Source organism: Tauraco erythrolophus, chromosome 5, assembly GCF_009769465.1.
Source record: "Tauraco erythrolophus isolate bTauEry1 chromosome 5, bTauEry1.pri, whole genome shotgun sequence".
In the NCBI taxonomy this organism is placed as follows: Eukaryota; Metazoa; Chordata; class Aves; order Musophagiformes; family Musophagidae; genus Tauraco; species Tauraco erythrolophus.
Window position 1 is genome coordinate 14834044 of NC_141469.1, and position 25262 is coordinate 14859305.

General features: G+C 37.9%; 1 protein-coding gene across 2 annotated transcripts; it reads left to right on the forward strand.

Annotated features, from left to right (window-relative positions):
- USP38 (ubiquitin specific peptidase 38) lies at positions 1–24967 on the forward strand. Of its 2 annotated transcripts, XM_086611630.1 has the most exons (10): positions 1–685; positions 1680–1815; positions 7016–7145; positions 7393–7494; positions 10321–10479; positions 12159–12352; positions 12902–12995; positions 13783–13889; positions 14995–16339; positions 21911–24967. In XM_086611630.1, exons 1-10 carry the CDS (start codon positions 1–3, stop codon positions 22070–22072), a joined length of 3114 nt encoding a protein of 1037 aa, XP_086467756.1. In that variant the 3' UTR covers positions 22073–24967. The 2 variants fall into 2 exon arrangements, with proteins under 2 accessions (XP_086467756.1, XP_086467757.1); XM_086611631.1 differs by lacking the exon at positions 7393–7494.
- Positions 24968–25262: the final 295 nt, after the last annotated feature.

Genomic DNA, 25262 nt, shown 5'->3' on the forward strand with positions numbered 1-25262 from the left:
ATGGACAAGATCCTGGAGGGGCTGGTGAGCTCGTCGCACCCGCTGCCGCTGAAGCGGGTGATCGTGCGGCGGGTGGTGGAGTCGGCGGAGACGCCGCTGAGCCAGGCGCAGTGCCGCGCCATGTTCGCCCTCAGCACCCGGCTGGTGCTGCAGGGCCCCGACCCCTTCCAGCGGCAGGTGGGGCGGCAGGTGCTGGAGGCCTACGGCCGGTACCACCGCGCCGAGTTCGAGGCCTTCTTCAACCGCGGGCTCGTCCTCGGCCTCCTGCAGCGCGGCTACGGCGAGCTGAGCAACCGCGACCCCGCCATCCTCGACTACATCCAGGCGGGGCTGCGCCTCATCATGAGCTGCCCCTCGGTGCTGGAGCTCTTCGAGCTGCTGCAGGTGGAGGCGCTGCGCCTGGTGTGCGAGCGGCCGGCGCCGCCGCTCTGCGCCCGCCTCTGCCAGCTCCTGGGCGACTTCCCGCAGTGCCTGCCCCGCGGCAGGAAGCTCTCGCTCGCCTTCTGCCAGCAGCTGGTGCGCAGCATCGCCCACTTCCAGAGCCAGGGCAGCCGAGAGGCCGAGCTGCGCCTCTACGTCTCGCAGGTGACACAAGTCAGCGGGCTGCTGCGGAGCGTCTGGAAGGCCGAGCCCGACGCGCTGCTGGCGTCCCTGCAGGAGCTCTTCGCCGTCATCTCCGCCGCCGGTGAGCGCCGCCCGCCGGGGAGCGCGGCTGGGGGCCGGGTGGGGAGGCGGGAGGGGTGTGGAGGAACGGGAGCGCTTACGGGGAGCGGCAGGTTTGCCAGCGGGAAGGAAAAGCCCCACCGCTACCGTGGGTCGCTTTGCAGACGTTGTCTCCTTGTCCGGATACCCAAAAGCTAAGCCTGCCCCCTGGAAAGAAAAGCTAGAGGGAAAATGGTGATTTATTTAGCTGCAGAGCAGCACGGTTTTTGGAACAGCACCTGTTGCTGTGCTTTAAATGGTATACCGGAACAGAGTTTTGGTTGTCTTGTTAGAAAAAGCTCAAACTCTCGGTATCAAAAGCTATTCTTCTTACTCCGTCCCGAGGGATACTTTGGAACTGTTTAGTCTATAAAACGGGTGTATGTAAGGAATATATAAAACTTGTGTATCGTAGGAAGGATCCATTGCCTGAGTAATGCAGATGCGATTGTGAATAGGTCCTTTCTGACCTCAAAAATCTATGAAGTACTGTATTAGCTCACGTTGGAAAGTGCCTCTGCTGTTCAGGCACCTTGGAAACTTGGCTTTATAACGTTACATTTTGCCGTAACTGGTACGGTTAGCAGACAGTTATTGAGATAGGATGTGGGAAATATCAGCTGCATTGGATCCTTAGGCTTAACATCAAGTATTATAAACAATCGTATGGTATTTTTTTTTAGAAAAAAACCCCACTTCTTAGTTCTGTTGAGGATAGAGGAGGAAGCGCGCAGATTGTTGCTTTCTTGCATGGATATTAGATGAACAAAAGGAGTTTGTAATTCAGTGCTGCTCATTGTCCTTAATACATGGAAACTTACTTTGTTTTGGTTTGTGATGATAGACTGCTAGGTGTAGGATAGACTCATTATCTCGAACCTTTACATCTATAGTGAAGTTGTAGGATAGGAGATAAAGCATATTTTTTACTACTGAGTTTTCTGTTTCTTACATTATGTCATGTTCAACTATCACAGATACTTCATTCGAACCTTCTGTTGCACTGGCAAGTCTTGTGCAGCACATACCATTACAGATGATTACAGTACTCATCAGGAGCCTTACTACAGATCCAAATGTGAAAGATGCAAGTATGACTCAAGCTCTGTGCAGGTACTGTATTTCAGTGTAAAGGGGATAAAGTCTCTGTTTTTATTGGCTTTTCTGAAGTTATCTGTTGCTTAGGTTCTGTTAAAAATGAACAAAACCCGTGAAATACCCCAAACTTTTAAAATGGTATTCTAAGTTAAGCTGTTTAGCATGTCAAGGTAACATATGTTTATGATGCTACGGATGTTCCTGGCATGGTTTCAGTGTAAGGTTGCTGCCTTCATTGCTAATGTGGCTTCTTTCTTGTGCTTCGCTAGGGTGGATGAACAAGAGAGTTAATTAGAAACTAAGAGGAAGCCAGCTGTGTTCCTTTTAGATGACATTTTATGTTTAGGTCTCTCCCCTTATGGGAGATGGTGCAAATAGGAAACTTCACAGGGTTTACAATCAAGCTGAGAAACAAGGCCTTGTTTTCAGAAAATGAACCTTTCTGCTTTTCGAAGGAGCAGAGTGGCGCTGTCATGATTGTCTTACCCATCGTTTCCTCCTCTGAAGAGAAGATTAGAAATGAGCTTCACTGCTTAGTTTTGAGTGTGTTTTCTGCTTGGATATCTTCATGACTTTTTAGTAGGATTCACAGAGGACTGCCTCTATTTCCGTCTTTGCTCAAGACTCCAGAGGTTTTTGGATGTTCTTTGAATAACAGAAGAATAGGAATGATGTACAAACAGTAGCATGTTATGCTTCTTGTGACTAATCTAAATGTGATCAAACATTGAGATTAGTAGCCCTGTTAACAGACTGTGATTCAGATTGTAGTCTTGGTTAGTATATTCAGATATGTGAATAATAGTGATGCAGAAAGGTGACAATGGGAGAAAGAGGAGGACCTTGAAGTTCTTTGATTTATTTTTTTAAAGCCTAGGGAAGAAGCTGTTATTGAGCTCTGAAGGGCAGAAGAACAAATTGAAGCAGTTAAACAAGAGGCTGTTAGAAATTTGTATTGTTAAAAAAAACTCAAAACTTTAAAAATGTCTTTCAACTAAAATAGTTTAATGTCTGCTGTATTATTTTTAACTACATCCATTTGAGTGTAGTGTAATACTTACACGTTCATGTAGTGCAGCACTTGCATATCTTGGCGTAATACTGAGTTTTTTCATGCTGAAAACGTTTTTTGTTTTGACAAATTGAGAAGCTATATTTCACTTGAAAACATAATTAATGAGAAGAAGCAGCATTAATATTGTAATTTGGGGTAAGACATTGTTTGGGGATGTTAAAAGAGTCTGCTTGACTGATCAGATTTTAACAAAGCTGTGTGCCCAGTCTGAAATTCAAAGCTGGGAAATTCAGAAGGATGTGTGCATGTTAATAATTTGTCAATAATGTGACTAATTTTTATGTTAGTGTAATTTTAACCGTTTTGTAGTATTACCTGCTTCAACACAATGTGGTTGTGTAATTGTAGCTTTGGAATGGCTTCCCTGTATGACCCTGCTTAGGGAAGTAATGCAGTGCTGAGCTCTGGGTGTAATAGGAACTGTTGTTATCAAATAAGTGCTCACTCTTAATACTAGCTGCGTGGTAGGTTTTTTCCTCTTGTTTTTGAAAGGGCCATGCAGTTTTACTTGCCTTGCTCATTCTTTGAAGTAATACTTGGTTTTGAGAGCCTCTAGTTCTGTTCCATGGAACTAACTTTTTAGGTACCCCTTGTTATTTTTGCTTGTAGATACTCTGTGTCAACACTGTATCCAGTTTATTTTTCTACCTCTGGCAACCCTTGGCAGTAATCACTCTCTTCTGGCTTAGAGGAGTAATTGTAAAGAGAATAATGCAGCTGGAATGTCTCGAGCACCAAATGACAATGTTGTCATCAGGCTTGCATCATTCCCAGGGGATACAGAACTCCAGGCACAACAAGGTCTCCTGATGAGAGTCAGCAGAGCTTTGGTGACTGCAAATCAGACACCATGTTGCTCACTTCCTAAGGATAACTTTCATGAGACTGCAGAGTCTGTCTAAAGTTGAACACAGATTAATAAATAATCTGTAATTAGAAGACTAATAAATGGAATCTGTTCAGTGAGGGATTGTATTAGGCACAGGTCTGTATAAGAGACATGCTTGCTTTTTGCTGTCATTCTGCTGTTCCTAATTAGCTCAGCGGTTTTGTGAAACCTTACCTGAAGCATCAGTGAGGAAAAGCAAAAAAAACTGATGAATCTTTTCTGGGATATATGACTGCTTTAAGGTTCTACTTCAGAGGTCTCAGAGCAAGTTGACTGCCCCTACTTAGTATCCTGACAGGTATAGTGCTTATTTGCATTTTAACCCAAGTATCTTTGTTAAGAGAAACTGAAAATTTTGTTAAGAAAAACTCCAGACATGACCAGGCCCTTTTACCTGTTGGTAAAATGTAAAGTTTGGTAAAAGACATTAATTTTGGCGGGGGATGCCTGGTAGTCTGAGGATATTCTGTTGTTGGTGGTTTGGTCTTTTTCCTATTCTGAGGGATTTGCACCCCGAGCTGCTAGATTCTTTGTCTGACGTGGCTAAGAAGATAGTTTTGTGAAAGAATTTACTGTCTGAGGTTGCACAGATCATTTTTTTTCTATAAAGAGATACCAGAATTACTGTCCTTGTTAGGCACACATATGGATAGCAGACCTCATTTTAGGGCGATGTGAGGCAGAAGGTCCTCTTGAGGCCTTTGAGATTCTCTTAGCCTGTTCAAACACAAAAAACATCCTCTGTGGTTTTATTCATGATCATACTGTCCCACATTAATATTGCCTTTGTATTAAAAATGCAGTAATTAATTGCAACAGAGCAGGAACCAAATAAACACAATGCAGAGAAGATTTAGTAAACAAAATGTCTAATCCTCACCTGCCAGATTTCAGATTTGATGCTTTTTAGGACAGTCTCAAGCATGTCTGCAAGTTTACTTCTGTGTCCTCTTCTGGCTTTTGTTTCTGCTCTTGAGAGCATCGGCTCTGCTTTTAAGAGCAGAAGCAGATTTTAAGGATGGGAATTCTGTCTGTATCAATTATACAGAGAATGAGCTTTCTCTGTACAAGGTTAATCACATTGAAATGGTGGCCATTTTCCTATTAGTAACAATGCTGAATAGTTAAATAGCTAATTATACTGGCTAGAGTTGATACAGGATAACCTGTCACATAACCAGATCAGTGGGATGGAATACCAGGAGCCTCAGCTCCCACCCAAAAGCACTGTTACTCATTTGTGTAACAGTTTGTGAGTCAGTGTGGTTGAAAGTGCACATGGTACAAAGATGGTAATCGGATATTTTAGAATGGTGGTTCTAATGTAGGCCTCTGCAGAGTACTCGTTAATTTTCTAAAAAGTTAATTAAGAAAACTAAGTATATTGTCATTAGGCTTAATTTAACTGTGCAAGTGTTTGTGCCAGCCACTGCTGAAAAATACCAAGCCTACAAATTGAGGGGGAGAGGTTTGAAGATGGTACGGCTGTGAGGTTTGGGGCCTGTTTATTGCAAAAGCAGTTTTGGCCTACTTTTTTGATTCCCTGTTTTAGAAAGTATATGGAAAGGATGGTCAAGATAAACGTGTTTGAATTTAACATCTTGAGGAAATTAGAGCTTCGTGTACATTCAGAGCAATGACAGTCATGTTGCCATGTTTCTTCCCCGAGTTTTTTTGTAGTGACACGGAAGAAACTCAGTAAGGTCTGTGCTTGATTGTTAAAAAGGCAGTACTGATGACTCCTATTTTAGAGAAACCTTGGAATGTTATATGTGCATATAGTACAGAAGTCTAAGATGTGTACATTTTGGAATGTTTACTATGCATTTTTCAGATCCAAATAATAAACTCTGTGTAAGTTTTAAATTGTTTGTGGTGATACAACATGCCCAGAATGCATGTCTGGTGTTGCTAAAGACCGTGATTTTCTTTTTAGTTTGGAATCTGAGAACTGAAACTCTGATTTCAGTCTGTTTGGAGCTCTTTTAATCTGGAGGAAGGGCTGATCGTTTTGCGTCAGATTGATAATCACTAACTATTCCTATTTGTAGTGATAGTGACTGTTTATTATACTGGTTGCATGTAACCTGTTCAGTTCTGTGCTAGAATTTAGCATCTTAATTAGTCTTTATGAGGGGTTCTTTCAAGAAAGAAGTAAAGAAATGTACTTCTAACTTACTGTTTTCATTGAATTATAGAATAGAGTCATAGCATTGTGTAGATTGAGTGGAGCCTTTGGAAGTCATCTGGTCGAACCCTTCTTGAAGCAGGGCCAGCTTCTAAGTCAGACATTGTTGCTCAGGTCTTTGTCCAGTTCAGAGCTTTTTGCAAGGATGGATGTCTCATCCTTACTGTGTAACTTGTTTCAATGTCTGACCACTCCCATTGTGAAAAAATTGTCCTGCTTAATTAGTGGTGCCTCATCTGATTTGAAGAAGGGGATCTTGCAGACAGTTAAAGAAAATTCAAAATATTGCCCAAGTAAAATCTCAGATAAACAAAGCCTAAATTTCCTGTTTTAGCTGATACTGCCTTACAGTATTGTCTGTGTCTTAGAATTGCTTCAACTAATCTGCCTATCTGCCTTAAGTATCAGTGTAAATTGTCTATTAATTTAGAAGGATAAAATACCCCTATTTTCCATTGCTGATATTTCATTGTGTATCCTAGGCACAGATAAAATCCCTTCACTTTTCCCTTAGCTGTAGTGAAATTCCTCCTTTTGGGGCACATGTGGACCTCATGTTGCTGATAGCTATTGTAAGATCCTGGTAACACCTGCTGCAGTGTATTTAAAATGACTTACATTTTACCTTTTCAACTGAGAGTGTTTCAGTTGACTTCCAGGAATGTAGATCTAAGTTGAAGGTGCTTCCTTTTCAAATTTAAACTTAATAGTCAATAAGTTTTTGCCACAAATTAAAAATGTTAGCTTAATGTCTATAAGACCAGGGTTTATTTTTTTAAATAGCAATATAATATCCATAATATTTAATCTATATGCTTATGTACTTTGAGGAGGGTTGTATTCACTTTTAATGTATTAAATAGATCATTGTTAATTACAGAGTTAAAAGACTTGAAATATAATCAAAATTATTCTCCTGCTTGCTTAACATTCTTGCATTATTTCTTGTGAGTCCCTGTGTAACTATCTGGGTAATACGTAGAATCTTTTTGTTGAGATTAAAATTAGTAGCATATTGGGTTTTTTGTTTTGATTTTTTGTTTATTTTTCATTAATCTTTCAGAATGATTGACTGGTTGTCCTGGCCTCTGGCTCAGCACGTGGAAACATGGGTGATTGCACTGCTGAAAGGACTGGCTGCAGTCCAGAAATTTACTATCCTCATTGATGTCACTCTGCTTAAGATTGAATTGGTATGTTGGAAAAGAATATTGAAAACTGAGAGGGAAAGGAGTTTGTAATAGCTATGCAGTTGCATAGCATCTTTTGTATTACAACAGATATTACCTTATTCTGCAAAGATGATGTAAATGTATCTGTAGCTTTCAGTTGCATGTAATTTTTCTGTCTGTTTAAAATGTTGTGGATTTTGAGATCTGTTTACATTTTTACTGAAATTTCATTTTCTAGATTTACTGAAATAAATGTGGGTTTTTTTAGGTCTTTAATCGACTTTGGTTTCCTCTAGTGAGGCCTGGTGCCCTTGCTGTCCTTTCCCACATGTTACTTAGCTTTCAGCATTCTCCAGAAGCTTTTCATTTGGTAAGTTACTAAATAAATGGTTTTCAATTCTTTGAAATGTCATTTACGTATGATTTCTAAAGTGTGCGTAAAGAGTAACAAGAATTGATGTGCTTGGATTTCCTCTTTGTTTCAAGGTTCCAGAATCAGATTTCTGTGGTTCATGGACCACTAGGCTTTCTAACTTCCAGGTTCAACCACTTAATCTGTAACTGGAAACGAGCATTGTTCTTCCTGGTATGTGTGTATTTTGGCAGTAGCATCTGGGCACCGTATTCTATCTTTGACCATATACTTCCAGTAACTCATTTTATCTTGTGTGAAGTCTACTGATAAAGTTGGGCTGCAAGCAGACTTTCAAGCACAACTGTTTGGGGAAAAAAGATAACAATTATCTGCTATATATAACCTAGTCACCCTGGAAAGGTGCATGAGACCGAGAAGTGCTTCACTTGAAAAAAGCTACGCTGCCTTTGTTTCAATGTATGTATGGGCACACCGAAGGATACTACTTTTAATGGGCACTCTTCAAAATGCAGTTCACCAGTTAAAGCTGTAGATACTGGGGTATGACAACAACTGTTTGTATTGGTACAGCAAGATGTGTAGTGCCTTCCCTGTTCTCATACTAAGTGTTTAGCTGAAAGTTTAAGTGAAATATGGGTCTTTCAAACTTGACCATAGTAACAGCCTGGCACACTGATCATCTAAGCTGTCCCCAAGGCTTCTAGGCCTGAAGGTATTGCAAACCCTTTGATTAATGTCAGAGTAATTGCATTATACCTGTTACACTGTTTTTGAATGATAGAAGTCTGAAGTTTGTCTCCTCCCTCTGCTGCCCTAATCTTGGCCCGGGATAGAAATTTGAGTCAGGAATGAAAAAGCCAAGTAGCCTTCAATTTACTCAAAACATAAATATTTGATATGTTTACTGTCTTGCTTTTCTTCCTTGTTCCTGAGAGAGACAAAACATTCATAAGAAAAATGTTAAATATAAGATTTATTCTAGAAATAGGCATTTTTGTTAACAAGGAAAATTTCTACCATAGGCTGCATGCAGTACTGCATGAACATCTATCTTCAGGGCCTCGTGACCATTTTCTCTCTATTTTAAACAACTTTCTTCACTATTGTTTTTTGAGTGAAAGTTGTCACTTAGTATCTTATAATATTTTTCTACACTTAAACTACTTGTTTACATTTTTAATAATAAATGGTCTGATTGTAAAATGGTTAAGTGCATGTTTGATAAATATAAATGGATTTATTTTGAAATGGGTCTGAGTTAACATTCCTCTTCACTATGCTTGAGCATCATAAATGACTTGGTGGTTTTTTTGTAGAAGAAAAACACTCTGTCTTGCAGTTATGATGTAGAACTTACCGTGATGTGTACTGTAGAATTCTAAAATGTACTGATGTGTAAAATTTTAATTCAGCCTCAAGCCAGAAGTGATACTTCAGTATGTATTCAAAGTGTAACTTGGAGTTTTATGCAGCATGCTGTAAGTGAGAGTTGGGCTCTCAGTTTGTGAGAGCTGAGAACTTGTACTCTTTCTGTTCTTGCAAAATTACCGTATCTCAGACCGGTTTTATACAAATCTCATTCTTGGAGCTCAATAGTTATTCTTTATTGCTGGGTACCCAGATTAATAAAGTGAAAGAGGGAAATTTTTTCTTTGCAACTTTCGCTGTTGACTCCATAGTGCATTGAATGCTTAATCTTGGTGGTTTTGGTTTTAAACTGGGTATCTTGCTTACCATAAGAGTAGGGTTTGTTTCTCTGAGAAGTAAAAATATTCCTTATACTTAGTGAACAACTGTCACTTGAAAAAGGGGCAAATGAGTATTTTGCACCTAGTCCCTTTCTCTTTGGTGTTTTGAAGTATATTAATTTTAATTGATATGGTTTCCCCAAAATAAGATACTCTTATAATTTTTGTTCTGATTTTAATGTCTTTCCTAACAAACAATTTGTAAGCTAACTTGTGATGGGAAATTTTTCCGTCTGCTTTTTTTCACAGTTAATCCATTTTGATCACTTGGAAACTGACAGAGATGTCTGAAATATTTTGGTTCATAATGAAAAGTCCCTACTCCTTGGGACTGCATTGAAATAACTTCGTTTGGTGTTTTAAGACTAATATAAAAAAAGTCTCATACATTTAAAAATACAGACAGCTGTGCTGAAGGAGGAGGAGGTGGTTTAAACATTTCTGATTTATACCCAATATAAAGTAGTAATGAATCTGAACTAATCCTCAAATAGATGACCCTATCTGTGGTAGGCTTTTTAAACTCGATAGTAAATTACTGTCTTGATTTACTGAGCCTAGCTCCCTCACTAGGTGGAGCTGTGAGCCAGTTTCCATCTTGCAAACTGAATAGAATGGATGTATTCATTGGCTTCAGATCCCAAACATTAGATTCTGTTTAAGGAAAACTGAGAGTTTTGGTTCAAAAACTGTATCTGTGAAATTAAAATAATATACTGCACTGTTAGTGATGGCACAAAAGCAAAATAGTTGCTGTTAATATCCTTAATGAGTACTTTAGACACTCTACCGTTTAAAATCTTAACATGTGTTTTCTAAGTCCATAAAGTTCCAAAATGTGATATGTGAGCTGAAGAGAGCATTGAATAATTAATTGTGCTATTTGAAAATTGTCCTGAGTAAAGAATAATGCATGTTTTTCAAGTCATTGTTTCTCAGCCACTTCTTACTTAAGAACAAAAGGTCCCCTGTCATTTGGCATGTGTAAAACAGTAAAGTTGTGTGTAGGAAAAAAAAAAAAATGGAAAAAATGCAATTAACACCCTTTTTGTTTCTTTGTTTTCCCATTCAGGTTGTCCCACATGTGGTCAGTTTGGTCCACTCCTTCAAAAGAGATGGCTTACCTTCCAGTACAGCCTTTTTGATGCAGTTGACTGAGTTGATACACTGTATGATGTACCATTATTCAGGATTTCCAGAGCTCTATGAACCCATTCTGGAAGCTGTTAAGGTATATTAGGAATGTTAAGAGGGTGTGATAACTGAAAAGGAAATTGAACTTTCAAGACTCATTTTGGAGTTTTAGAAAGCAGGTATTCTTTATTGCAGTGCTGGCTGCACAGGGGATATCTCCTTCTAGCGTGCACACCCGGCTTCTGGACAGGAAATTAGTTATACACTACAATCATGCATAATTCGGAACATATTTACATATTCTGAAACAATTGGTTAATTTTCTCTTGCTTTGCACGTAAATTACTTCGCATGCTCAGTTCTCTTCCTCTGCCCTTTCTTTTGGGTCTGGGGTGTGTTTAGGGTAGGTGGTCTGTGAGTCGGTGGTCGCAATCTCCCCCTGCCGGAATTACCTATTCCCCCAAGTCACTGCATGTTCGCAGTTCACAAAAACATGATAACAAAGTTTATGCAGTTTCTGGGATGTTCCCTCCAAGGGCAGACAGTTCTTGATAAAGAGTCTCCTTTTTAATCACTCCTGACAGCTTCAAGGATGGTCATCTTGTTAGTTTCTTTAGGTATGTGTAAATCACCCACTGCAGACTAAACCCTTCATGAGACTCTTACACAAAATCTTTAACCCCTTTGTTGTTGGGTAACAGGTGGAATGTTTTTGGTTTGTTTTCCCAAATCTGAAAGCTATAATCCTGTAGATCTATGTTCTTTAGAACTTCCACTAGAAAAAAAGAGCTAACCACATAATCTAATGTAAATTCTAACTGTGTTTGGAATATGCTAGAAAAATTGTCCTAAGTGTCCGTGATATGATTATAGCAGGCTTTAAGAAAAGCCTGAAATGAAATCCTTTATTAAAAAATACTAATTTCTTAAGCCTCATCTAACTATTATTATACTTTCATGAGGTTTATTCTGGGTGTTCCATTTCAACCCAAGCTGGAAACTGTTTCTCTTGAAATATAAGCTCAGAGTGCTGATAGTATTGAAGAGAAGTAGGTTCTGTGAAGTATGTGTCATGATGTTCATCTTTGGCTAGCTCCAAAACACCATTATTAAGTGCTACATCTTAATATTGCAGTCAGTATTGTATGCCTCTGTGGGTAAAGGGTGTTGGCCTATGCTGTTTCAAAGCAAAATTCAGCCTTTTTAGACAAGTATTTAAGTGCATAATGCGCTTAAAAAATAAATTTGAAACAACAAAATAACACCCCAAAATAAATAAAACTGAGGGAAAAAAAACCAAAACAAAAACCCCACAGAAAACCCACTTGGGTATTACTGCCTGATTTTGTAGCAGTAATATTGCAGTTAAATGTTATAACCCTTAAACAGCTCTTACCAATTTAATTCCAAGTATTCTTATTCCTTCATTCTTATATTTTGATTTGTCAGAGCAGGAATGTATTTCTAGCAGAATAGAGGATGCTTTAAGAATTAAAGCTTGAAATTTGAGAAGTAGGTTTTTGATGGCAGAAAGGATTCTCTGAATATGCAGGTCAAAGGTGACCACCAGCTCCTTTTTCCTGCAGTTTGAGAGTTGAGTGAAGAAAGCTGTGAAGAAAAGGGCTTGGGGGAGTTGTATCTTCTAGGCTATCAGGGACAGCAAGACCCCGAAGGAGAATATGAAAGCAAATGAAGATATAAGACTGCTGAATGGCAAGACCTATTAGAAAAACAAAAATAGAAACCGATTACGTGTGTTAAATGTTTCTCTTGTAGGATATGCCCAAGCCCACTGAAGAGAAGATTAAATTGATTCTCAATCAGAGTGCTTGGACTTCTCAATCTAGTTCTTTGCCATCTTGTTTATCAAGACTTTCCGGAAAATCTGAAACTGGGAAGACAGGCCTAATTAATCTAGGAAATACTTGCTACATGAACAGTGTTATTCAGGCGCTTTTTATGGCTACAGAGTAAGTCCTTTTTAATAGCTCTCTTCATTGCAAATCAACTATTGCAGTTGTTGCACTCTTGCTTTTCACAGAATATTAACATGTCCTGGGGTCTCTCAGCTTGCTAGAGCTGAGTGGGTTTCTTTGCACTCAGTTACTGATTGCTTTGTTAAAGTCCAGCTCTCTGAAACTACAATTTTAGCCATTTAAAAACCTAATCCTCTGTCCGGTGTCAAAAGACAAGTCACTTTTTCCTCAGTGTCCTTGCTCCCTTCAGTATTGTACAAGTCAATGGTGATGCTTTTGTTTTAATCTGGAAGCTATTGAAGAAAATTTTGTCTGTCTGTAGCCCGTTCTTACACATTTGAATGTTTAAAGAAGTACGTTTTTTGAAGTAGTTCCTGCTGTACAGTGGCTTTGCATCTGCACTGTAGAACAATCCAGATGTTGAAGGGAAGTGCTACATGTTTTGTTTTCTTTCAAAGTGAAGTAGCTATCTGAGCTGAAATGGTAACTGTGTTGTTGTTAGAAATCTAGCAAGGAGACTAATGTCTATATCTTTTTTTTCAGTTTCAGAAGGCATGTTTTATCTCTGAATCTAAATGGGTGTAATACACTAATGAGAAAATTACAGCATCTTTTTGCATTTTTGGCCCATACCCAGGTACGTCAGTTTTTCGTCTGCGATTTTTTAAGCCTAGATCTATACACCAAAACATAGGAACAAAAATGATGCCACTGAAGTCCTCTTGATTATATTAAAAATGTAAATGATAGTTTTGTAGGGGAATGAATCTGCCTCCAAATGTTTAGATGATGTGGATGGACTTAGAGAAATCCGTTTCTTAAGTAGAACGTCTTGGCATTGTGTTGTTTTTATAAATGGGCAGTAACAGGTTTTCTCTGAGAAGCAAAATGAAAAAATCCAAATAAGACCTGACTTGATATACAGGCTGACTTCTAGGTTAAACTGTGACTTTACACAGTGATTTTTATACTAAATTTTATTGTAGTTCAAATTTTTCAAGTGAACTTCATTAAGTGTTCAGAATGTTTTGCTAGTGCTGGAAAGACATACAACACTGTGTTCTCTTTGATTAATAGCAAACTTGTTGTGAAGAGGATGAGGCTGGGCCACCTTGAAAATGAATTGATACTTAAGAAATACTGTTGGTGTTCTGAAAAAAACCCTTTTTTTTAAGCTTGCTAGCAAGAATAGTAACTACTATTACAAGTAACATCTGATTTACACTGACTACACATTTAATATTTGCCTGCAGGATCCACTACTTTTATATTTGTACTAGAGGTGATTGCTACAAAATTAATGGCTTTCTTTTCATATGACTAAATTATTTAAATGTTTGTGTACCGTGTGTTTCATATTGAAATAATAGAACCAATTTTTTAAGTAGTTCTTAGGTAACTGTGTGTCTCTCTTATGCAAACAGAGGGAGGCATATGCTCCTAGGATTTTCTTTGAGGCTTCCAGACCGCCATGGTTCACCCCTCGATCCCAGCAGGATTGCTCAGAATATCTCAGATTCCTGCTAGACAGGTAGGGTTATTGTGCCATTAGTGTGAATGAACCTACAGTCTTGCCACATAACATTGAACTGTTCAGAGCAGTTCTGTAACAGTTCCACTGCATGATTGGGGACCAGGTATTTTGGGCCTCCTTCCTGGCTATTTCTGGTTTTCTGATGGTCTATGAAACACTTTTCTTCATGGGTTTGTTTTATGGTAAAGTCTGAATAGCACCTTGTATCCACATCATTTAAAGCAGGTTATAGTGGTAGTAATGTTCCATTTTTACAAATCTAAACTTGGTAGAGTCATGGTCCTGTTGTAAAATTAATGTGGTTGCTGAAAGCAGTTCAGTTGTGCATCTGGAATTTCGTGTTGGTGGAGACAGCCATGTTTCATACAAGTCAGAGAAGTGAAGAGATGTACATGCATTTATAACCAGTTTAATAAAAAGTGAATTAACGATGGCACAGGTAAAACAAAAACACCTACGTTTCTTAGTAGCCCTCTTCAGTTTTGGCTTGCTGAGATGTGGCCTAAGCGATACTGCTTTAAGACACATTCCACTTCTGGAGAAGTTTATCTCAATAGTGAAATAGTGTTCTTTCATTTATTTATTTAAAACCATTATTTTTTTTTTTCCCTGTCTTGGGTTTCTTTTTTGATTTGTAGTTTCTTAACTTACTTGGCTACAAAATCCTGACCTTTTCTGTGGAAATATTCTGGCACTAGATAAATAGCTACTTGTTCTCTTAACAAATCTGACATACAGAACCAGTCAACTAGAGAACTGATTTATTAAGATAATGTAATGATAAATACTAAGAATGTTGTTTGTTAGGGTTGGTTTTTTTTAAAACTTGCCAGTTCTCTCAGTGTATCCATTGTGTTCTGATATATATAATGAAACTGACATTAAATGCATTTCTACTTCTCTCATACTCTGTTTTGCCTAGTACTGACATGTATGGTTCAGCTTGCTTATATACAACATAACAAATAGCTTTTTAATGTAAGACTTCTGGCCACTTAACCATCTGTATTTTTTAGCATAACTGGAAAAAGTCTGATATTGTGTAGCAATATTTGTTTGGAAAACAGCGCAGCTACTCAGATTTATTTTTCTTTGTCTTCAGGCTGCATGAAGAAGAGAAGACCTTGAAACTGTTGTCTTCAGCACAGACTGAAAGTATGAGTGAAGAGTCCCAGACACAAGAAGCTGTCCGTAAAGCACAAGTATTTGCTGAAGCACCTTGTATGGGAAGTGAAGAGAGAACTCTGATAGAGAAGATGTTTGGAGGAAAATTGAAGACTACTATATGCTGTTTGAACTGCAAAAGTATGTCTCAAAAGGAAGAAGCATTCACAGATCTCTCTCTGGCTTTCTGTCCTCCAACTTCTTTGGAGAACGTTGGCTCAAAATGTATGGAATATTCTGAAGTGAAAGATGACTACACGGTGCAAACTAACGCTTTAGCAACTAGCTCTGCTGGAGAAACCTCTCTCAATAGTTTGGAAGTAAATGGTGAATGTGACACAATAATGAATGAAGGAACCATAAAAGATTTTTCTACTGAGCCAAACTCTGAGACTACCGCAAATTCTGAACTCAACCAAGTTCAAGATAATAGGGATATGTCTCAGAGGCTAGTAGGTAAAAACACCCTGTCAGTTACAGACCTACTGAATTATTTTCTGGCACCCGAGATCCTCAGTGGAGACAATAAGTATTATTGTGAAAAGTGTGCCTCTCTACAGAATGCTGAGAAAACTATGCAAATCATTGAGGAACCTGAATACCTCATTCTCACTCTTTTGAGATTTTCATATGATCCAAAGTGTCATATAAGGCGCAAAATCTTGGACAATGTGTCTCTGCCACTTGTTTTGGAACTGCCAGTCAAAAAAGCAACATCCCCTCTAGCTGTAGTTTCGGGAGGTTGGTCTGTAGGTGTTGAGATTTCTGATATTGGAGAAAATCTTGCTAAAAAACTGAAGCCCTCAGGTGCTGAAGAAGTGACCTACCCACAATTGGTGCCCTATACGTTAAGCTCTGTGGTGGTGCATTCTGGAGTATCCTCTGAAAGTGGACATTATTATTCATATGCTAGAAATGTTACTGGGTCAGGGCCTTCAGGACTCTGTCACCAGTCTACAGCTCTTACTTTAGTTTCTCCTCAGGATAAGTTGTTGACAGAGGAGAGTCCTTGTACTGTTGTAGAAAATGAGCTGGACACTGAGATGCCAAGAGAATGGTTTCTGTTCAATGACAGCAGAGTGACATTTACCTCATTTCAGTCAGTCCAGAAAATTACCAGTAGATTTCCGAAGGACACTGCTTATGTTCTGTTTTACAAAAAACAGAATACCAACTGTGGCTTCAACACCAATTCGTCAAATGGACTCTGGGTAAATGGAGACCCTCCCCTACAAAAAGACCTCATGGATGCGATTACGAAAGATAACAAACTGTACTTGCAGGTAAGATGGAAATTGTATATGAAGAGTGGTCTCCTTAAAACTCACAACAAACCATCTAAAAGAAAGAAAGTTAGCTTTTAAATATTCTGGTATGTTACCCTTATAAATCACCAGTCTTGCTTCCATCTTGATGTTACTAGACGGTTTTCATAGCAAGGTTGTCACCATTAGATGGGAAACGTCGAGGAAAAAGGCTTAAACTCGTCTCGGTTTACATTTTCAGTGGAGATCCTTGCATAGGTCGTTAAACTACTTGTAATCCTATGCAGGAGAGGCTTTTTGAACAGTTCTAATTTTCATTGCCTTTAATAAATTACAAGAGTAGCTAAAGTATACTTGAAAACTTTTTAGCGATGTTCTTACACATTTTCATTTGGAGTGAAGTTTTATTTACACAACTGTGCTTACCCAAATACTAGAACCACTAAAATGAAGACCAGACGCTAGTGACTAGATTGAACTTTTCTTTTGCTCCTTATTCAGCCTCCCTCTGTGGGACCAGCACTGCCAGCTGCACATTCCCTGTGCTCTGAGAACTTCACCTAGCTGTAGTTGTCTCTTCGATTGCTGTTAAAAAACCCACTGTTCTGCATGTTTTGATATGTTTTGCTTCAAGTGTTGCTGCTATGTTTGGACAGTGTAAGAGAAGTGTGTTTTACCGTGTGCTCTTTGGGTTAAGCTATTCCTGTGAGAGTTCTATGCCTGCTCAAATTAGAAAAACGAGGTAAATTCAAATTAGAAAGAACAGCTAAATTTCACTATGGAAAATCTGTTATAATAGCTGCAGATATTTTACAAATGTAAACAAAGGAACTGTGAGTTTAAATTCTAACTCTGCTATTTTCGGTCTATGTGGTTAAAGCATTTGTGTCCTAACCTTCTCTTTGTATGCTGCCTCTCTTCTTGACTGTACAGGGTAGCACAAAACATGGCTTCTTTAGCAGCAATCTCAGATCATAGAATAGTTTGGGTTGGAAGGAACCTGTAAGGGTCATTTAGTCCAACTCCCCTGCAATGAACAGGGACATCTTAAACTAGATCAGGTTGCTCAGAGCCTCATCTATCCTGACCTTTAATGTTTCTAGGTATGGTGTCTCAACCATCTCTTTGGGCAACCTGTTCCAGTGTTTCACCACCCTTATTGTAAAATGGTCATCCTTATCTACTCTAAATCTACCCTCATTTAGTTTGAAACCATTACTCATGATCCTATCGCAACAGGCCCTGCTAAAAAGCTTGTCTCCATCTTTCTTATAAGCCCCCTGTAAGTATTGAGAGGCTGCAATAAGGTCTCCCCAGAGCCTTCTCTTCTCCTGGCTGAACAACAGTATCTCTCTGCGCCTGCCTTCACAGGAAAGGTGTTCCATTCCTCTAGTTTTTGTAGCCCTCCTCTGGACCTGCTCCAGCAGGTCTGTGTCTTTCCTGTGCTGAGAACTACAGAGTTGGATGCAGTACTGCGAGTGGGGGTAAGCCTTTCTGACCTTGGCGATGCCTGTGGTGTAGGTGGACCATCATCCATTGACTGGCCTTCCACATCCAGAGCCTTATACCTGTTGTGCAGAGGCACCTGGGAAAGCGAGGTGGGCAAGGAGGGGATTTGCCCACTGCCCTGAGCATGGACTTGCCTCCAAGATAACATCGTGTTTTCAGTCAGAATTGCTGTGACTTCCGTTGATGCCTGAATGCCTTAAACTGTGACATTTCGAACTTGAAGCCAGATGATTTTTTATTTTAGGTATATATAATTACAGCAGAATCTAGGTAATTGAGTAACAGAAAAAAAAAATCTGTTTTAAGAATACAGCCTGAGGAAAAGTAGTACAACTACAGTAATATTGTAACTTTCTTTATACAAAGCCAAACAATTAAAGGAGGAATAGTGTCACCCACACGGAATATAAATCCTAGTAACTGTTCTTATTTGTGTATTTTTAAATAATGTGTTAAATAATTGAGTTGTTCTTCAATATGTTTCTCTGGATTAACATTTTCAAGGCTATTTTGGTGCAATTTCTGGAATATGCTAAGAAGTTAGTTACTTTAAGCTTTTTGAATGCTGCTGTACACCTAAAACCAGTGAAAAATCAATGTGATTTTGTAAAAGTTAGTCACTTGATGCATATACACAAAAATTGCTTTTTGATAATCTTTCAGACTAGTGCTTTCTCTACAGAACACATAGCTGAAGCTATATAAAGCACAGTCATTTTCTCTTATAGCTTACAAGTGAAAGCCAAGTTAATAGTTTCTTGAAAACCTTTCCTTCACAATTAAAAACAAACAAACAAAAAATTAAGAAATATAGTCTCCTCAAAATGGGGAAAAAAAAATTTTCCAAAATATATAGTTTTTATTTGGGTTTTAGTTGTTTTCTTGTTTGTTTTTTTTTTATTTATGATCTTTTACTCACCTTTCAATTTTGGATTCTTCAGTATTGGCTTTCTTTGTAGTTAGGTGACTAACTGCAGAGTTATTGATCCTGTCCTTTTCTCAATTTAAATGAGGCTTATTAGAAATGCTCTATTATTGTTTTTCTTAAATTAATACTAATGTTGTGATTCACTGAGTTAGGTTATTGTATTTTTGAGAAGTCACATTTAATTGTTGTTCAGAGTTCTAAACTAGTGTTTTCCTGCTAAGTTAAGAATATACTTTTCTGACCTTAGAAAGCCTTTATTTTTTAGAAGAATTGTTCCAAAAAATCTCTAGCTTACTGGTTTTGTTTTACTATTGCATTCCAGTTTACCACATGGTAAACAAAAATGTTTTCACTTTAAATAACAAAATCTGCAATATGGGTAGCTCCTACTCTAGTTAAAACAAAATAAAAATCCCATTCTGGGAAGGAGTGGAAAGTAGGAGGGTATGCTCTGGGTTATTCTCAGTCCAGAGAACTGTAGTGACTGTCAAGTTTTACTTAGGTGATTTAGTATTTGTTGAGATAAATACAGTCAGCCTGAAAACATTCAACATTTTTTTTAGAAACAAAGATTTTTCTTGCAAAAATGCCAGTGCTGTATGTTATACTAGAACAATTTACTGTAGGTTAATATTAATTAAGCTAATATATGCTTTGAGAGAAGAAAGCAATGTGCTCATTTAGCACAAACTACTGAAAAGGAATAAAGCATTGAAAGGTCTTAAACTGCTAAATAATTTCACTTCTAGCGTTGATGGCACAAGTAGTGTGTGGCTTTTAATACTAGTGCTCTGTCAAGAAACTCTAACAACTGATAATTTGATCACTACTCCAAATTCTCTTGTGTGTGCATGTATAGAGACATAGCTTCCATCCATGATATGAAATGTTTTGTACACGATAGCGATGAAACCAAGATCTCAACTGAGGTTTATCGTGTTCCCGGTGCATTATGGCCTGCATGTAAGTCATATGCAAGGTCCTGTGGTGTTGCTGTTTGTAGTAGTGTTTCTCCTGTCAGCTTATCCCCTCTCTGTAAGGAAGCCTAGTGACAGTAGAACAATCGTACTGTTGCTAATGGTCTTGTGCAAGGTACACAACAGAAGACATACATGAAGTAATTATAGCTGCACAGCTATGTCAAAACCTCATGCTATTCACTAACTGCAGTAAGGCAAATTAAAATAAATCATAGCTAAATCATAGTTTCTAGCTAAATCTATCAAAAAATATTAGCTGTAAGACTCTGGTGTTTGATTTGTCTACAGTTCTAAATTTTTTATTTAATATAGCATAATCCACAAACCTCTTGTTGATGCTTATATTCTTTGGTAGTAAAGTTTGTTAGGTGAAACTCCATTACTGGGGTCTAAAAGGTATGAAGTTGCCAGAAAACAGTTCTCTGAAGTGGAGGAGGGAGTAAGGAAGTCTCCCGTTTTTGGTTTGATACTGTGCTGCATTAAAACAAATATTTTTCTGAAATATTTTACAAAAAAAAAAAAAGAGAAAAAAACAGCCCAGGTACAGCTTAGCAGGTCTCCCACTGTCTGGTTTTGAGATGAAACTCTTTTCTATGCTAAACAGTTCTGCGGTGCAGTTTCCAACGAAACAGGCTCTTTACTTTACAAGGCCTGCTATTTTCATCGCAATTATTCTGTTGATTTCTGGTACTAGAAGTGAGTTCTTCGTATTCCCTTGTTATTCCTAGTAAATCTCCTCAGTTTTTGATGTGTTTTATAACTAGTAGGTACATAAGAATCCAGGTATTGCCGGAGATAGTCTACACAGATATGCGGGCCATATTCGTGAAAGACAGATTTATGCTATGTCCTCCAAATATCTTTTATATAGTTCTGGAAATGAGTATGAATTTCAGTCCTTAGTAGTGTAAAATAGTTTCAAACTTAGGCTGTATTTTTCTAAGAGGGCTGAGTAATTTAAACCCACAAGTACTATTTTTAGCACCTGTGAAAGTACTTGGACAAGACTAAGTTTAGTGCTTTCATGGTAGTATCATAGAGTCTTCCAGGTTCTTGACTCTGTTCATTGCTTTCGCCAGGAGGTGGAGGAGAAAATGAACTATTCAAGGTGACCCATGTAATTACTAAAACCCTGTTAAAATTTCCTCCCATTGCCTTTAGGGAGGTTGGTAGTGACGAAGTGTCATGTGAAGGAAGCCTATCATTGTGAGCCGTAGCACCTGAACACTTTTGGTTTGTTTCTTAAAGAAATAAAGTTTGTACAGGTCTGTTGTCTTGTCATTCTTCCAGAGCCCAGCACCTGCTTTCTCTTCCTCAGTTTTTGAAGCTCTTGGCCAGTTTGAGAAAAGGGTACTAAAGACAAGAAATTGCTGCAAGTTTATGAAGCTAGTTGGCCAGAGACAAAATAGTATATGATGTATCTAATGAGGGAAAAGCCTTTGCTCATCCTCTTAAATGTCTAAGAAGCCATGGGGGAATTCAGCTCAAAAAGAGCTGGCAGGAGGTTGTGCTTGCTTGTTCCTGCTGCTTGTGCTGGTACTTTTTCCAGCAGCTGACTCTGATTTTATGGAGTGCTTGAGAGTTCCTGAGACTTGCTAATGTTGAAACAGAGTTAGCATAGCAGTAACACTTGAAAGTTAGAAAGCTGCATTGAAAAAACTAAATAGCTTGTCCATCTTTTTGCCTTTTATCTGGGTGCATTGTTACTCTATGCAGTTGATTGAGTGGAGTAAAAAAGTGTCTCTTAAATAATTAACATTGATTTAATGCTCTTAGCTTTCTATTTGGCAACCAAGAAGAAGAGCATCTTAAAATTGCTAGGATGAAAATTCGTGGGAAACACATATCAAAAACTAATGTTTTGTTAGCTTTTGATCAGCAGTCTAATTCTTTAGTAGCATCCTGTGTTGCTATAAAATAGGATTTTAGTATAAACTTAAATGGATTTAATTATCATTCACATGTACTTACTGACGTTCAATGAAATTGTACATCTCGGATTGGCTGTGGATATTCAACCTGAAGTTCCACAAAGCCCTTCAGACTTAAGAGTTCAGAAGTCAGTGATGTTGCTTTAAAAGCTGTTTCAAAATTTACTGGAAATAAGCTGCTTTAAGGACCTGAGGTGGTTTTGGTGTTGTTTTTCAAATTGTCTTCACTCTTTCATTTCAGGAGCAAGAGCTTAGTGCTCGAACACAAGCGCTTCAAGCTGCTTCAGCCTCATGCTCTTTCCGACCCAATGGATTTGATGACAACGACCCGCCGGGAAGTTGTGGACCGACAGGTGGAGGAGGAGGGGGTGGGTTCAGTACTGTTGGTAGATTAGTCTTTTGACTATGAAGACAACCTGGGATACACTGGTTCCAAAGCAGCCTGGTACTGCTGAGGACAACTGAGATTTTGAACTTTGTCAGATATTGTACTAAGTTTTGAGACTTGATTCTTGTTCAAAAGCAAATGTTGGGGTTTTTCTGGTTATGTTTTATTTGAAATAAATAAGCGCATAATGGAAAAAAACTACCTCTTAAAAATTCAGTTGCTTTTATAGTAAGATACGCTTGCCCAAAAGACAGAAAATGGCGATTTTTAAGTAGTTGCTAATCACACTGCATTAAACCGAACAAACGCACTTACATCAGTTTCTATTGTCCACATCCACTGAATGAAGCAAGTTCCTTTTTTTTTTTTTCACTCTGTGGTATTGCTTTATGTGGAAATCTTTTTCAGATGGGCTAAACTGCATACGTAGTCTCTCACTCCCACCTTTTTTTCAAATCTGGCACCTTTATGGATTTCAGAGATGATGCAATTTATAATGAAGGCAATAACTTAAATGTGACATGATACAGTACTTTCCAGATTAAAAATTATTCAATATATTTCCAGTTTAAATGTAAAGAAGAAAAAAAAAAATCTATAAATATTTGCTAAGTTGTTTTCCAAAAGTGCATGTTCTGTAGGAACAGTGTTTTTTAAATAGAAATTGTTAACTTTGTAGCATTTGTAATTGTTTTGAGGATTTTAAAATTATTTCAGGGACTATATCTGCTGTCTATTGGAAAGGAAGAGATTCTGTGTGTGCCTTGCAGTACTGTAACTTAAAACAAACTTTCTGAGGCTGCAGAAAAGGGGAAAAATGTGTTAGTAGTCAATTTTTTTTTTTTTGGTCAGTGTTAGAAATCAATACATTTGTAGAAAACTTTTAGATTTCCAGAAGTAAAAAATCTGGTAATTTGAAATGCAGTAAATGTGTTACCCATTACTTTTTCTTAAAAAAAAAGTAAATCTAGTGATCTATAACTTTCATGGCTTGTATTGCTAAGAAAAAGCTGATGATAAATACTGAGCTATTTTGTGAAATCACCGAGAGGCTACCTGTATTGATCCTTGCTGAGGATCTATGCTTCTAAGGGTCCTTTTGAAGTTTTGCCTTCTGATTTTGCTTATAGTGAGAAATTTCTGCTGAGTTCAGGTTTTACCTGTCTGCAGAAGACCAAAATGATGCTGTCTATGCAGCAGTGGTTGTTGGCTTGCTTATTAGACCAGTGGAAGTTGAGGATCCACTCTTTTAGTCTGGACAGAAATGGCAACTTTGTTTTTGATGTGCAATGAGGATAACAGAAGTAAAGAAATTACACTGTTGAATCTGGTGATTAATTCTTAACTTGAATAATCTTCTAGTGAAGTGTAAATTTATTTAAAGTATTTTTACAAAATTTTGCACTGTTTTACTGTGGTTTTGTATTCTACTAGGTGACAAAATGCATCCTTAAAAAGCATGCAAACCCAGCAGGTGTTAGCTTAATTGTACAAAATAAACAGATTTCTTAGAAAATGCCTTTAAAAAAGCATAAAATAAGTTGAGAAAATTAAACTTTGTTCATATGATATGAAATATATGGATTTAGTCTGAAAGGTAACTTAGCTTGCAAGCTATTTTTATATTATCACTAAAACTATGCTATTTACTCTGCTATAGGTTCATATGTTACTGCTCAAGAAAGCCAGAGCAGCTCACTTTGATTTTTTTTTTTTAATAGTTTTCTAACTTTGTTTTGACCATTTGTAGTACCTCGGCTTTGACCTACATTTTCATTGCTATCTCAGTTGTAGGTCTCTGAACCAGGGGTTCAGCTGTGGAAATGTGGAATGTTATGAGACTAGTGAGAGGAACATTCTCATTTCGTTGTGCTTGGACGAGGTTTTCTTGAAAGCTCACTTCGCCTTGAAATTCCGTGACTTTCAGTCTAAGAGGGTTTTTTATTTTCTTTGAGGCTTCTCTGCTAGTTAGCTCTGACTTTAAAATGCTTCGTATGACAGGTTAATTTGGCTTTTCTCTCCCAAATTATGAGGACACACTAAAAAGCTGTCTGTTTGCATTACAATGGAAGTATTTTTGTCTCTGTATCAATTTACTGTTTATTTTAAAACACTAGTAAGTAGAAACAGGGGCAAGTGTTTTTACTCTATATGAAATCATGATTTTCTAAAGGTCAATTTTGTGTTTATGTTCTCACAGTAGAAATACAAATTATGTAGCCTACCTAAAAATAACATGCAGTATGAGTTTTGTATACCTATTGTACTATATTTATTTCATGAGCTCTTAGAAGGCTTGCTACACCCTTGTTTGCCTGTTCTAAATTAGGTGTTAAATATGGAAATTTTATACAAGAGTAATGCCAGTAGAGTTGGATCCTCTTAGGTATAAAATGATGGTCTGTCTCAAACTGAAAATAACTTCTTTCTTTCCTGTTGTTGACTTCTGTTGGTGCAGTCATTTGGGGTTTTACGAATAGATTTTAAAATTCAGAATACCTATCTGCAAGTCTGCTGGCTGACCTGGCAACCATCGTAGGCCGATTCATGCTCAACTTGGAAGGTTCTAATAAAACTAGTGGAAGTGGAAAAGTATTTCACACTCTAAAATGTACACTTTTTTTCATTGTTTACACTAATGGTGTTGCATGCTTTATCTTCTGGATATAATATGAGAGAACAATGTACATATGGTACTTCGATTTCTGTTGCCTGTGAATGAATGCTGGATGGTTTGTTTATTGACCTTTTTGGCTCTATTCTTTTTTTGAGGTTGAATCAGTAGAGAGATAGAAAATACATAATACTGTTTCTGAAGCTTAGGGGTTTTTGTTGTTTCCTTTCCTGGAAGATACACTGTATCAAACTCAAGGATGGTATGTCTTTTAAAATCATATTTCCTTTTAACAAGACAGATTGTGTTTTGGTCTTTGTTTCAATGGTCAGTGGAGTGGTATTAACTTTCTTCCATACAGTTCACTTTGTACAGTTTTTTCATGTGGAGCGTTACAGTGGATTGCTGGGAGTGTCACCCTCATAACAAGTGATTGCAATATCTACAAGCCTGTCTATCCAGCATGAGGAGAGAAAAAGCTGCTTTGGATAACTAAACAAATCACGCCTTCTGGCCAGCTCTTTTTCCTTCCCTTTTTTCCCCTCTTGTTCCTTACTCTAGAAAGTTAAATACTTTATCTTCTGTATGCTC

What these genes read in the sequence shown, in the direction of transcription:
- USP38 (XM_086611630.1), top strand. Translation starts at nt 1, where the DNA reads ATGGACAAGATCCTGGAGGGGCTGGTGAGCTCGTCGCACCCGCTGCCG. An exon ending in GCGCTTTTTATGGCTACAGA is followed by an intron (nt 12,353 to 12,901) that starts GTAAGTCCTTTT and finishes CTTTTTTTTCAG; the next exon opens with TTTCAGAAGGCATGTTTTAT. An exon ending in CTCAGATTCCTGCTAGACAG is followed by an intron (nt 13,890 to 14,994) that starts GTAGGGTTATTG and finishes CTTTGTCTTCAG; the next exon opens with GCTGCATGAAGAAGAGAAGA.